Raw genomic sequence first — 14,008 nt, 5'->3', positions numbered from 1 at the left:
CAGACAAATCAAGAAGGATGAGAACAGAGTAAAGGCCATTAGCCTTGGCCCGTAAAAGGTCATTGGAGATCTTAGTGAGAGCTGTCTCTGTAGAATGCCTTGGGCGGAAACCAGACTGAAAGGGATCGAGGATGGAGTTGGCTTCAAGAAACTCAAGACAGCGAGAATAAACAACCTGTTCCAAAACTTTAGAAAGAAAGGGAAGAAGAGAAATCGGATGATAGCTAGACAGAGAGGAGCGGTCAAGAGAAGGTTTTTTCAGAATTGGGGAAATGAGAGCATGTTTGAAGTCCGACGGGAGGGAGCCTGTAGAGAGAGAGAGAGAGATTGAAGATATGGAGAAGCGAGGGTAGAAGAGAGGGAGCTATAGAAATTAGAAGACGAGTAGGAATTGGATCAAGAGGACAGGTTGCAGGTTTGGAAGAGTTCAGAAGTGAAGAGAGTTCATCCAAAGAAGCAGGAGGAAACACAGAAAATTTTTTAGGCGAGGGCGAAAGAAGATTATGAGCAGAAGAAGAATCAGGAGGGACTATCTCAGAGCGAATAGTGGTGATCTTTTTGACGAAATAATTAGCAAAGTCATTAGGAGAGAATGATGAAGAGACAGGAGGAGAGGGAGGTTTAAGCAAAGAGTTGAAGGTGGAGAATAATTGCTGCGGGCGCCTCTCATTGGCGGAGATCAATGATTTGTAATAAGTTTGTTTAGCCATAGAGAGGGTGCGTGAGAAGGATGAAAGAACAAATTTGAAGTGGATAAAGTCAGCCCACTGTTTGGACTTTCTCCAAAGACGTTCAGCCGCTCTAGAGCAGGACCGGAGAAATTTGATAATGTCAAATAATAAACTTGATAAACCAAATAATCTGTTTGGGTCTTGAAGTTACTCTGAGGTATACATGTGATGGAATGGAGTAATTTTTCTGCCCAGTGTAGAATCTGCTTGCCACCTTGTTTAGCCATAATTATCTTGAATTTCTCTGCTTGCTGATGTAAGAGCAAACTATTCTGTTAACTGTTTGAATATGAACATAGTTTTCCCTAACAATCTGTGAGAAAGTGTAGCACCACAGCGTCCAAAAATATCCATATTGTGGTAATGGTCTTCTGTAGTCTAGTATCCACAAATGGACTGACCTCTGCAATCAGCTCCCCAGACTATCAAACTTGCATCCCCTTTTGTAAGAGGCCTTTGCAAATTAAGCATAATAACGATTTTTGCCAACCACTGAATCAGATTTAATAATGGTGCTTTAACAGAATTACAAGCTGATAAAATTTCATAAATAATTGCAGCTGGTGTGTAGCAAAATATAATCTCTGGCACAAGTTGGATTGCTGACACTAACAACCCCTAATGAGTTAGGAACATTATTTCAAAGCTATCAGTTTCTGTACTGTCTTGCATTTCTTTTGTTCCGGTGAGAGGAACAGACTCACCTTCTCTGTATCTGCTTCTGCCCACAACTGAATACAGAGATTTGTCACCTATAAATTATTCTTTGTCAAAAGGAACTCTGATCATAAAGACATCATATAGTCATAGTCACCTTTAGATTTCTTTCTGCCTTTCATCTCATTCTTGCCCTCAACAAGTCCAAATAAGGGGAAAGATGCATTCCCTGTTTTCTCAAATGAGCTATCAACAGAATTCGAGTCTTCATGAAAACCTGAGGAGCTGCTACAAGATCAGAAGGGTGTATTTTGAATTGATAGTGCATCCTTGCAAATTGAAAGTGCAAAAAGCTTTTGCAAATTGGACCTATGGGGATCCTTTAAACTGACCCCCCACCCAGATAATCGTTCTACTGCAAGGTTTCCTGTATGGTTTCTTAAGTTTTCATCTTGAAATAGTTTGAGGCTCAAAATCACATTGCAAATTTATTAATTGCTGCAATTAATTAACACTCCATAAGTTAAAAGTGCTTGGATGAAGTATTGATGGTATTAACTGTAACTGTTTAATTCTTTAATACACTACTGACTTTGCATGTTCTGCATATACATTATTTCTGAATTTCCCCAACACCATATCCTATCTAGGTACCCTTTCACTATAATAACTGCCAGAAAAAATTATAGGATTTACTTGAACAGAGGTGTGCCAAGTTTCCAACAGAACTTGGACAAATTGTGTATTACATTTCAGAGCCACACAGCTTGTGGTGGAGTTTGAGGCATTTCTCACCCTCAAAGTTGCTCCGCCCTGGAAAGTTCTCTGTGTCAATGCATACATGCTTGAGCAACTGTAGTCTTGTAGCTGAGATGCCATAGTCACAATGTCAATCGAACCCTCAACTTTGCTATCATCCCTCACGGTAGCTTTCTACAATGGAACCTCTCCTTTATGCAAAGGCACCATCTTTCCCCTTCCCTTTTTGCTTTACCATGAGACTTTTCTAATCTCTTGTTTCTAATTTTCTCCCATCCTCATCTTTCCCCTTCTCCAAACCTGTCTTGAATGCTTCAATTCTCTTTCCTTTCTTTTTCTCCATAGTAAATTAAAAACCTTTTTGAGTTTAAGTACCTTCACACAGGGTCAGACTTTCATTAGTAGACAAGAGTATTTTATACAAAATTGCCTCCTTTGTCCAGTCAGAGATATGCTCTAAGGCAGCAAATGGATCCTCTACTGCCTTTTTAAAGGAGTGTTCAGAGACAAACACCAAAGTGGCAAAATTAAATCTCTGTGAGGAGGACTCTACTCTTGGTTCCTTTATTTGTTTTAGAGAGGGAATCTGTGGGTCTTCCTTCCTATCATCATGTTGCCCATCCTCTTTTTCTTCTTTTTAGTTTGGTCTGCCAATGCTATTGCCATAATGAACAGATGGAAGATGAGATTATGGGGAAATAAAGTAAAAAGAAATGGTTGTTTTTTAAAAAGAGATTTAAGAAATAGTTTGATGGAAAGAGAAACCTAAGTACCAAGAAGTGTATGCAGAAAATAATAATAAAGATGGGCTTTAAAATTTCAAGGGGGTAAATTAAAGAAAACATAAGATAGAGATATTTTTACAGGCTAAATTTTATATTTCAGCAAAAGTGGAATATAAGTAAAACTGCAGAGCACACATTGGGCCTAAACAGACAGGCCAAAATAAAGCTGCTTCGAGTCACTTTGGAGGTTGCTGTTTAAATAACACACACATTTTAAGATGCCAGAAGCTATGCCAAAGCTGCGCTCCAGTCCTTAGAACTAGAATGTGGTTTTGGCGCAGCTTCCACCCTCTTTGGACGCATGCAACATTTCAAGAGCATACATCCAAAAGCTGAAGCAGCTTTATTTTGGCCAGTCTGTTCAAGCCCTACAGTTTCTCCTGTTAAATTAAATGAAGAAGTAGAAATGAAACCTTTAAATAATACACATTAAGGATACATACAAAGTATAAATGAAGTCCACAATAGTAAAGGTAATTAAATAAGTAATGAAGACAAAGATCAGAATTGGCATCATGGATAATAATTAAGAAGGGAGCAATTAACTTTTAAGACTTTAAATATTTTCTGATCCTTAACACCAAGGAGAAGAAAATCCTTACTAATGAATTACAGATTTTTAAACTATTTAATTTATATTATTAAAATATTTTTCTACTGAAGTCAACAAAACCATGTTGGTTCCAGCATCTTCTTCGCAGCTTCTGAAATCCAAGAACAGAGTGAATCCCTGGGTAGTCTGACCATTGGTTTGGTTTCCTCAGAGGTTTAAAAAAAAAGAGAGAGAGAAGGAATAGGAAAAGGCCGTATCCTACATAGCCTCATTCATTTGGAGAAAGAACAGTGAAGAGTTTTTCTTCAAACATCCAGATTTATTTCAAACAGGACTTAACAAAGACTAGTTCATTGAAACAAATTTTACAGGTATTCACTGTCGATATATAACTATAAACACATATATTATTACATCCATCATTCAGTTTGGTACTGGGTATGTTTTTATAGCTTTTTATACTGTTACAAAGTTTGGGGTCTTTGTTCTTTTGTTGCATAGTGTCTCTTCAAATTAGATTTCACTCACTGCTGTACATGAAGACTTCCTTTGATGATTTAAAACACAATCTGTGTCTAATGTATGAAAAGTAATCCAACATTAGAGAAGTTTTACAAGGAAAAACTTTGGGATGAAAACATGAGGGACCTGCTCCACCTATCTGGAAGGATTTCCCCTCCCCCCATTGCTTTTTCAAGGAAAAAAGGGTGGGAACAAGGAGTAGCAATTATCAGTTATAAAGGACAGGCAAATATTTAACTTGGCTTAGATACAAGATGTAAAAACCTCTTTAGTGCAAAATTATATTGCATGCAAATTATTCTCAAGGAGGATGTTTCTTTTATAAGTGAAACTTGGGAGCATCTTTTACCTTTTAAAAAAAATTAAAGTGTGTGTGTGTTCAGACCTAAAACAGACTTTATTCATTCATGTCCACCAATGGCTTCATATTCCTCTGAAAAGACGGTGCTAAAATAGTTCAAAATCATTAGCCCTAATAATACTTGCTAAACACCAATAGCAGAGTTTAAGTTTGCAGACCTGTTTTTCGGCATGTGTCCTGGCTGACTCTTCTTGAGCGAGTACCATTTCTCGCTCTGCAGTAATTTGCACACTCTCTCTCAGTGCTTCTTCTAGTTCTTCAATACGATCATCCTTCTTTCGCAGACTGTCCTGGAAAATTATAGGATACCAGATGAAATAGCTTGGATTTAAAGCACAGAGGAAATCAAGCTTGTGCTATGCCAACAAAGTCACTTTTAAGGGATGGAAATCCATGGAGATAGATCTTCATACAGTGGAAAGGAGAAGTAACGTGAAGGAAGAGCTGGAGCAAGTGAATAGCACAGATAATGCAAGAGTTAGCAAATGAAGAGATCAGCGGTGGTAGCAGTGCTATTTGTGTTAAGATCAGCTAAAACAGTTGATAGTCTGTCTCTGTGCAAAAAGGCACAAATTCACATGCGTCTCCACAGCAGGTTAGTAGGCAGATGGTGTAGCGTAAAAGCAAGCATTCAGATTTGAGGCACTCATAAGCTGACAGGCACAGTATAGGAAACTGGAAGGGATGCATGTTGCTGTTAGTAGCTTGATCAAAGACAAATGTTCCCCTTTCCTAGAGAGAGAGCAATATTACGATCTCTCAGTCATCAAGCCCTGTCACATGGAATTAATACAATAAAAACTGGTGTAAATATAAAGACTAGGAGAGAGGTAGTCATAGAAATTGTATCTGAAACAGTCTATTCTTTATGGATAGGAACAAATCTCTTCATGATGAATCTCTATATATTTAAGTCATGCTATCAGAAGCCAGAAATCCACAGTAGATGCTTCTTGACCGTTTGAAAATGTTTATTAATGTATACACACAGGTGTAAACATGCTTTTCTTCTAAAGCTGAAGAATGAAATTGTTTCTGTTATGTCCTTGTTATGACAGATGATCATCTACAGAGCGCACTAGACTCAGCTTGAACTGGACAATGACAGGACAATTCCATAAGCATTGTTAAACTTTCCAATTTGAACTACGGTACTTCACAATCACTGAATAATTTCAGAAAAGCGTACTAGGCTTTAAGTTAACATTGCACACAGTAACTGTTATAAACTAAGAAACAAAAAAGGAGAACTAATGAATCCTCTGCTAATTTCATTTCAACTCAGAGGAAATGTAGTACTGTAACTGAAGAGTCTAGAAAGCAGCTTGATTTGTATTCTTCATTCTGTAAATTGCTTTAAATGTTATGATCACAATAGTTGCAAGATACTGATACTTGTGAGGATGACATCTCAGCAACGGAAACTACTGATATGTTTGTCAAATGCACAAATTCCAATAGGCCTGAAAGAGAAGTACCTCACTCACAACAGAGGAGTGCAACTTTTGTGTAGTGATGAGAGAACCTCAAAGCTCAAGTCCTGATGTTAGAAAGAGAGAGAGAAAGAGAGAGAGAGGTCTAAAACAGGGGAAATCTTCTGAGTATGCTGAGGTGAGTGTTCCAAGATGATGATCACTGATCTCTACCAAGTTCCCATCTGGTATCAAGAATTATTCTACTTGCTTTCTGTATCTTCTGAAGCACCATTGAGTAAACTCTCCAGATGCTGCTACAGCTGCTTAAATTAGAATTCCTGTACTCGATCCACTCCAGACAGACCAAGAAAATTACAGTGTGCAGTTTATATTGCACCTGACACAGAAAATACTTATCAATTTTCCATGTTACGTCTAATCCAGAGTGTCACATTCAGAATCTGCTGTGATATTTTCAGTTCTGTTTTACAGTAGAATTATTTGTTCCGTTATAACCATCTGAACTGATTTGTAGAAACTAAACATGTGAGGAAAAAATAATGACTAATTATATAATAGTTTCTACACATCTTTTTCATTTGTGATAGGCAGAAAATATTTGCAATTCAAATAAACACTGTAAACATCTTCATTCAGAAATATTCAGAATGCCGAACAAATGCTGCATGCTGAGAAACCCAGTTCTAACTTTGTTTTTGTTCTGCAGTTAGCCAACCTGGATTCACAAAGTAAGATGTCACAACTCAAGACCATTCCACATTAGCCACCTTTACTCAAAGGACAGTTGCACTAGGCTAACTTGCAATGCTGGAAAGAACATTACCGTATTCATTTTATCCGACTGAGACTGAAAGATAATTTAGCTTTCTGAATCATATTATTGTTATTAAAATTAATCCTATGACTACTGAAATTATAGAGGCCAGATCCATTATTACAGATCACTATGTAAAGCTCCCACTATTTTTTCATACAATTCAGAATGTAACAAATAATTGTGAATTATGCTCTTTTGCTTCTTGCAAACAACAAATTATGTGGGAAAGTAGAAAGCTGTTTTATTTTAATTTTAGAAAACACTGGGGATCATTTCACTCATAATTGGGAACCAGAGCCTTAAAGGTCCCCTTCAGGAAGTTGTCTTCTATCTTGGCTTGAAAGAAAAATGGTGTCTTGGGTTTGGAATAAAAATAAATAAGGCACATTCTGTGCAAATACAGGAATGTCTTTTCTAGAGGTGAAGTTTCTGGGATCTAGCATTTAAGCTGTATTTATGGAACACGATGAGATACTGTACTAAGATTTGCATCTCAAAGTAAAAAAGACAGATACACAGCAGTCTAAAAGCCACTGATTCATTGCATAAGCTCTGAGATGAAACATGTGCCGGAAGAACTTCCTTTTTACAAAAGCAATCTTCAACTATACTTTCAAAAACTGATTTATGATATGTTAAAGTGAACAATACTATCAACTCATTTAAATGACTTGGGTTATATTGCTTCGTTTGTCCCACAATTTTCTTATTATGCTTCCCAAATGACAAGTTTCCAAATCAGAAGTTCCTTATATAAATGAACATTCTGTTATTGCATTCAGGAAAAGATAAACCACATGCCTATTACAAACAGTGGAGTAAGCACTTGGAAACTTGTTCATTTGGTTGAAATGAAGTTAGCTGGTTTAAGAAAACAGAGATCACATTTAATCATAGGGATCACTATGTAATAAACTATTACTGTATATACTCATGTGTAAGTCTAGAAATTCAATCAAAAATTGTCTCCAAAACCCTGGGTTCACTTATTCATGTGTCAGTGTAAGTACTGTAGTTTAACTCTTAAAAAAGGAACTTTCTCTGAGTGGAGAGCACCTAAAAGATGCAACAACCCTGTCTCCACCACAGGGCTGTATCTGATGGGAAAATGGCGATGGTGGCAGCCCTGGTGGCACAGTGGTTAAATGCCTGTACTGCAGCCATTCACTCAAAACCACAAGGTTGCGAGTTCAAGACCAGCAAAAAGGGCCCAAGCTCGACTCAGGCTTGCATCCTTCCGAGGTCGCTAAAATGAGTACCCAGACTGTTGGGGGCAAATTAGCTTACTTGCTAATTAGCTTACTTGCTGTTCACCGCTATGATCTTTGGAATAGCGGTATATAAATAAAACAAATTATTATTATTATTATTATTATTATTATTATTATTATTAGGTGCTTCCCCTCAAAGGAACACGAGGAGAAAATCAGACTTTGAAGTATTTGAATAAGACATTTGTGTATGTTTGTCATCTTTTCTGGGTTAAAATCAGGCAAAGTTACCACACTGAAGATGAAGGTTATAATCACTAATCTCAAATCTAGCAATGATACCCTACAAAATAACTATTTTACCCTATGCCTGAGTTTTTGTTTAACTAATTAGTCCCCCGGAGAGTAAAGAAAAATCAGTTATGTTAAATAATTGCGATCATCCTGTCTAGAGAAGAGTGGGGGCCTAGGTTTAAAGAAAGTGTTATCAAAACAAAATAATTACCCTTAGACTCTAACATGTTTGAATAAGATGCTCTCATACAAGAGAAATTCATTTGGAAAGTGTTACAGACAAGTAGAAGAACTACTCTGCTGGAATTTTTAACTTCTATTTTAATAAAAGTGAACAAAAGGAATGAACTACAGTATGCAGAGTTCAACAATGTAGCCTGTAAAACTTCAGTGACACTTGACAAACAATTAAATGGATACTCTTGAAAGAAATACTCAGGTACAGGCATGCCAACTAAGTCCTCATTATCTTGGTTTAGAGAGACGTGAGCTAGGCTAGCATTCTATCTACCATGCTAACATACTTCTTCCCTCTGTTATTCTTCTGTACAGCCAAAAAGAACAGTTTGAAAGCTTTGGATTCTGCTTTTCAATTAAGCATAACTTCAATTAAGCATAACGTTCTGTGAGGTGTGAAGTTACCTATGGTTAGTTTAAACCAATGCTTCTCAGGCTCTCTGATGAGGGGGGACAGTAATTATTTATTTCCAGTTTGCCAGGGACCAGCACTTTATTTGTGCCCATTGACTACAATTTTCTTGCTTTCCTGGAAACCTTCCAGAAACTAGTAGCTGATTACTCTAAGATTGGCACCAGTCCAGGGACCACCTCATTGGCACAATGGGTTTAAACAAAATCTAGCTTTGTAAACCACTATTTGGAACAGGAATAGTTAAGTTAATCATTGTCTGGAGATTTCTAGTACTGATCTACTTGCTGGATTATCACCTATAAGCCAATTCAATTCATATGTAATGCCTAAATTTAATGAGGTTGTGCTTTCCCACATGCACATGAACTAAAACTATAAAATGGACAATTCCTTAATGTAAGAGCTTATTACAGAAAATATACACATGATGCTTAAATTACTTTATTTAGAGAAATGCAAAAGACTTCAGTTTTAGACTCATTTGATAGTAACTGGCCCAAAGTTATATTACTAGAATCTGAATCTTAGGTACTGCTCAACACATAGTCTACTGACAAAGAAAAATCCTCAAAGTAAACTCCTGTTATATGTTTTATCATAGGGGTGGGAACTGTGTGGCTCTTCATATTTTGTCAGACTATGACTCCCACAAACCCTAGGTAGCATAGCTAATGATGAGGAATACTTGGAGTTGCAATTTACAACATCTGGAGGGCCACACAATTCCCACTAATTTTAGTTTGAATTCTTTACAAAACATGTAACATAGTGATATGAAGAACACAAACTGTTTCTTTACAACTCCTCCTCTCTCTTCTTCATTCAGAAGTACCCAGGAACGTACATCTATGGGATATGAATTGCTTTTGGTTCATGGTAACTGGGAGAAAAGGCAGGTTATTAAACAAACAAACAAATAAACAAATACATGATGTTGAAGGCTGTCACATCTGGCATCCATAGTGTTTTGTGGGTTTTTCGGGCTATGTGGCTGGGTTCTAGAAAAGTTTATTCCTGCCATTTTGCTAGCATCCGTGGCTGACCTCTTCAGAGAATAATAATAATAATAATCTGTTTATTTTTATACCGCTTTTCCTCGAGATCAAAGCGGTTCACATCTACAAAAACTATGACATACAATATAAAAACAGTTAAAAACATTCAATTGCAATTACAGCTATTCAACAAAATTATCTAAAAACAGCTATGAACTCTCAAAATATCTTAATCTAATTGGGGAATACTTTCTCTACAGAGAGTTGGGAGGGTATGCTTGCTGGAAGAAATAGGTTTTCAATGCCTTTTTAAAGGCTTCCAGTGTACCACTAAGGCGGATCTCTTCCGGGAGTGAATTCCAAAGAGTACGTGCTATTGCTGTATAAGCTCTTTGATGGGTTGTTGCCAGTCTCACCTTAGGGTGTTCGAGTAGCAATTTCCCCGTTGTTCTAAGGGTGCGGGGCAGATTGTGTAGGGAGAGGCGTTCCCTCAAGTAACTCGGGCCCAAGCCATGTAGGGCTTTAAAGGTAATGACCAACACTTTGTACTGGGACCGGAAGTGAATTGGCAGCCAGCGGAGGGATTTTAATACGGGTGTTATGTGATCCGACCTAGATGTGCCCGTGACCAATCTGGCTGCAGCATTTTGAATCAACTGAAGCTTCCAAACCTGGTACAAAGGTAGCCCCATGTACAGCACATTACAGAAATGCAAACGAGAGGTTACCAGTGCATGTACTACAGTTTCTAGGTCCTTTTGATCCAGACAGGGATGCAGTTGGCGTATCAGCCGAAGCTGGTACCAAGCACTCCTGGCCATTGCATCTATCTGAGATGATAACTGTAGAGATGGATCCAGGAGAATGGTGGCATGCAGGTGTATGGGGTATGTTTACTGTGTGACCCTTGGTTGAGAGGAAATGATTTACATGTTAATCTGTGAGTTGATCTGTTGTTGAATGGCAAGCCCTCACGGTGTATATTTAATTAATGGTCCATTGTCTGCTGGAAACCCCCTGGCCCTGGGTGATGTTCATTTGCATGTGCTGAGTCTTGATTTTGGTGTTTTTCAGGACTCATAGCCAAACATTCTATGAAGTGAGCTGAGTCCTTGATGTAAGGGGAGTATCGTTGTGGTAAATGTGTGGATTCCAACAAAATTACAAAAAACGAAATATCCAGCAAAAATAAGACCCAACCAACAAAGCCACCAGGAAAATGTACACCTTGATCAAGAACTCCTTAATTCAGCCAACCACATGCCAAAGTCTATGCAAATTCCACTAAGACTGTATGGACTTCCCAAGATCCACAAGGATTCCATTCCACTCTGATCCATAGTGAGGGCCACTGAATTCCCCCATGTATGACTTGGCCAAGTTTCTGGCCACACAATTGCAAATCCATATAAGGCAACCCGTGCCCACTACATCGACTCAGCTCACTTCATACAAAAAAATCAACAACCTCAAACTCAAACCTGGAAACAGACTAATCAGCTTTGATGTAGTCTCCCTGTTCACCAAAGTTCCCATAATGGACACTATGGCACTCAACCACAGTCATATAGCCCAAAAAACCCACAAAAAACTAAACAAGCAAATAAATGGCATAGTTTGACCACTTGACGGGAAAAAATACTGTGTCACTTCTCACTTTCTCTCTCCTTCTCAAAACATTCAATAATACAAAGCTGGAATACTTCATGCAAGTCATCAAATTTAACTGTCTTTATTAGATTTAAGCAAATTGTCATCACTGGCCCCATTTCTCTAATGCATAAATTTTACAAGGGTTCAACAGTAGATTGAACAAAACCTGTAACTGAACTTTACAGATTCTAGTATCCTCTTGTTATACCTATTCCATAGTCTCACATCATCATGGGAGAGTTCAGTTTGTGGAAGATGTACAGGTGCACAAACATACCACAAATCTCTGCCATTCAGTCTATTAATACACACACCTAATACCTCCTCATTTTTCCTTTCTTTAACATTCAAACTGCAGAGACAGCATTACAAATATAAGTTGTATGGAAATCTTAGGAAATATATCTTTATCTTCTTCCTGTATGTATGGTTCACTCTGAAATGAGAACCTGTCTTGTACTACAGGAATGACTGAATTAACACTGTAGTTGCATGTTTGTTATTAACATCCAAGCAGGTATGACGAGAATGTGTTAATATATGGACAGGTGTGAAAGAAAAGATGTATTGTTTGTTGTTGTCATAAGAAAATCAAGGTAGCATTCTCAGACTGTGCTTTATCCCAATGTATTTGCATAAAGAAACAGGAAATAATGGGAGGAAAGGCAGCTTCTCCAAGATGAGAAACTGCAGATTACTGAAACACTGTACCTTTTCATCCCTTCACATTTTGATTTCTTGTCTGCACCAGAAACAGAGCAGCTGTTAAGGACTTACATACAAAATTAGAAGCATGGAAAATTGGAGAGGGATGACAGCTGAATCACACAGGGACATCTCAAATGTTGATACCCTTAATTAAGCTAATCAAGATACCCTAATTGAGCTAGTCTCATTAACATTCACATGAATAGGTCCAGATATACTCTTTTTTTTTTTTTTTTGGCCACTCTTTAACTCATTGATCAAAGAAAAGATTGGTGAAACCAATCTGTGTTCATATGAAAACATCTTTTATTAACCATACAGTTGGTCTCGCACATCACTGTTATTCAGAGCTGACTCCTACTTAGAGCAGACCCACTGAAATGAAAGGAACCTGTCACAACTAGCCTAAGTTCAGTTGACTCCAGTGAGTTTGTTCTAAGTAAGAGAAACATTGAATTTAATCCAATAGGCCTATTTTATGCTGTGGAATATTCTGTGAAGAGTCACTGTTGGCAACGTGGCATGCTGTCAGTGGCTTTGTGATGGAAGGAAATATGCAATGAATAGGTGTGAAACTAAAGAGTGGAAAATGATCTGTGCCAATACAACTAGAAAGATATTTCTGTAACTCCAAGAATACTTACAGATGCATGTGTGCCTCTCAGTTTTTCTTCACTGTATAAAAGTTAAATCCAAACATCCCAAAAACAATTAAGATGGAAGATTTTTACATAGGCCAGATGGCCAAGACTGTACAAGAATCTTGAATTTGATGCCCAGATGATAATACTATTCCAGTAATTTACAGCTGAAATGAATTCATTTGTTCACTTACCATAAAATGGATCAAACTGCTCAAGTTGAATGGGTCATACCTTTCCAGAAATTAAGAACACTGTAGTGGTAAAGCTTCACTATTAAGCTTGAAAGCAAGTGAGGCAGATGACTTTGTATCAAATTTGAGATCCCTTGTTACCTGCAATTGCTGGGAACTGTCATTAAGATTGTCCTCTCGCCGTCTTGCTTCTTCCAACATCTGTGCACTCTTTTTCTTCTCCACTTGTTCTTTGTGTTTCAGGTTTGCTACCTTTTTATTCTGATCCTTAATTTGCCTGTAAAGGAGAAAGTAAGTACTCAAGTGCATGCCAACTAAATTTGAAAATATCAGTTAACTGAAGCATTTTTACACTCAACAACAGATACCTTTGCATGTCATCTTTAACTAATATTCTCAGTTGATAACTGATTAGCTGGGGTATTTATCTAGCAGTACTTTCAAAAATATCTTCCATTTCTTCTAGTTCATTTCTAGTAGTAACATCCATCAATACCTTTTACCACCTTTTTTGTTTGTTTGTTACAAACCCCCCCAAACAAAACTAGATGCAATATTGCTTCTCTAACTGAGAAATGTTTTCTTTTGGTTTGCTTGTACATTTTTCTGATTAAAATGGCAGATTTCAGTGCATTTTATAAGACCCTGTTCTTTCTAAAGATATTTATTTATTTATTTAGGTATTTATACCCCGCCCTTCAGCCCTAATGGCTCTCAGAGCAGCTTACAATCATTATTTTTAATCAGACAGTTTCCTGCCCTCAGGCTTACAATCTAAAAGACATGAAACAAAAGGAGAAGGGAATGGTGGAGGGAAAGTGGATGAGGTCCAGTGGTTCTTCTCTCCCTCTGAGGCCTGAACCAAAGCAGATGGATTGGAGGGAGGGCTCTTCCTTCTTCCAGGCTAGCCCTGATGGAGTTGGACCTGCCTGGTGAACTCCCTCTTAGGCTGGCGGATGGCAGTTATGGAGGGCGGAGTCTCCTTCCTTCAAGCTAGCCCTGATGGAGCTGGACCTGCCTGGTGAATTCCCTCTCAGGC

The 14,008-nt window shown here is 37.8% G+C and overlaps 1 protein-coding gene across 1 annotated transcript; it reads right to left on the bottom strand.

Annotated features, from left to right (window-relative positions):
* Window positions 1–3,121: 3,121 nt before the first annotated feature.
* LOC121917696 (ELKS/Rab6-interacting/CAST family member 1-like) lies at window positions 3,122–13,426 on the bottom strand. The gene is made up of 2 exons (XM_042443817.1): window positions 13,111–13,426; window positions 3,122–4,658 (listed from the first exon to the last, which is right to left on the bottom strand). Exons 1-2 carry the CDS (start codon window positions 13,276–13,278, stop codon window positions 4,455–4,457), a joined length of 372 nt encoding a protein of 123 aa, XP_042299751.1. The 5' UTR covers window positions 13,279–13,426; the 3' UTR covers window positions 3,122–4,454.
* Between the last annotated feature and the right edge of the window lie 582 nt (window positions 13,427–14,008).

This window comes from Sceloporus undulatus, unplaced genomic scaffold (assembly GCF_019175285.1).
Source record: "Sceloporus undulatus isolate JIND9_A2432 ecotype Alabama unplaced genomic scaffold, SceUnd_v1.1 scaffold_185, whole genome shotgun sequence".
NCBI lineage: Eukaryota > Metazoa > Chordata > Lepidosauria > Squamata > Phrynosomatidae > Sceloporus > Sceloporus undulatus.
The sequence above is the reverse complement of the archived record's forward strand: the minus strand, read 5'-3'. Positions and strand labels throughout refer to the sequence as shown.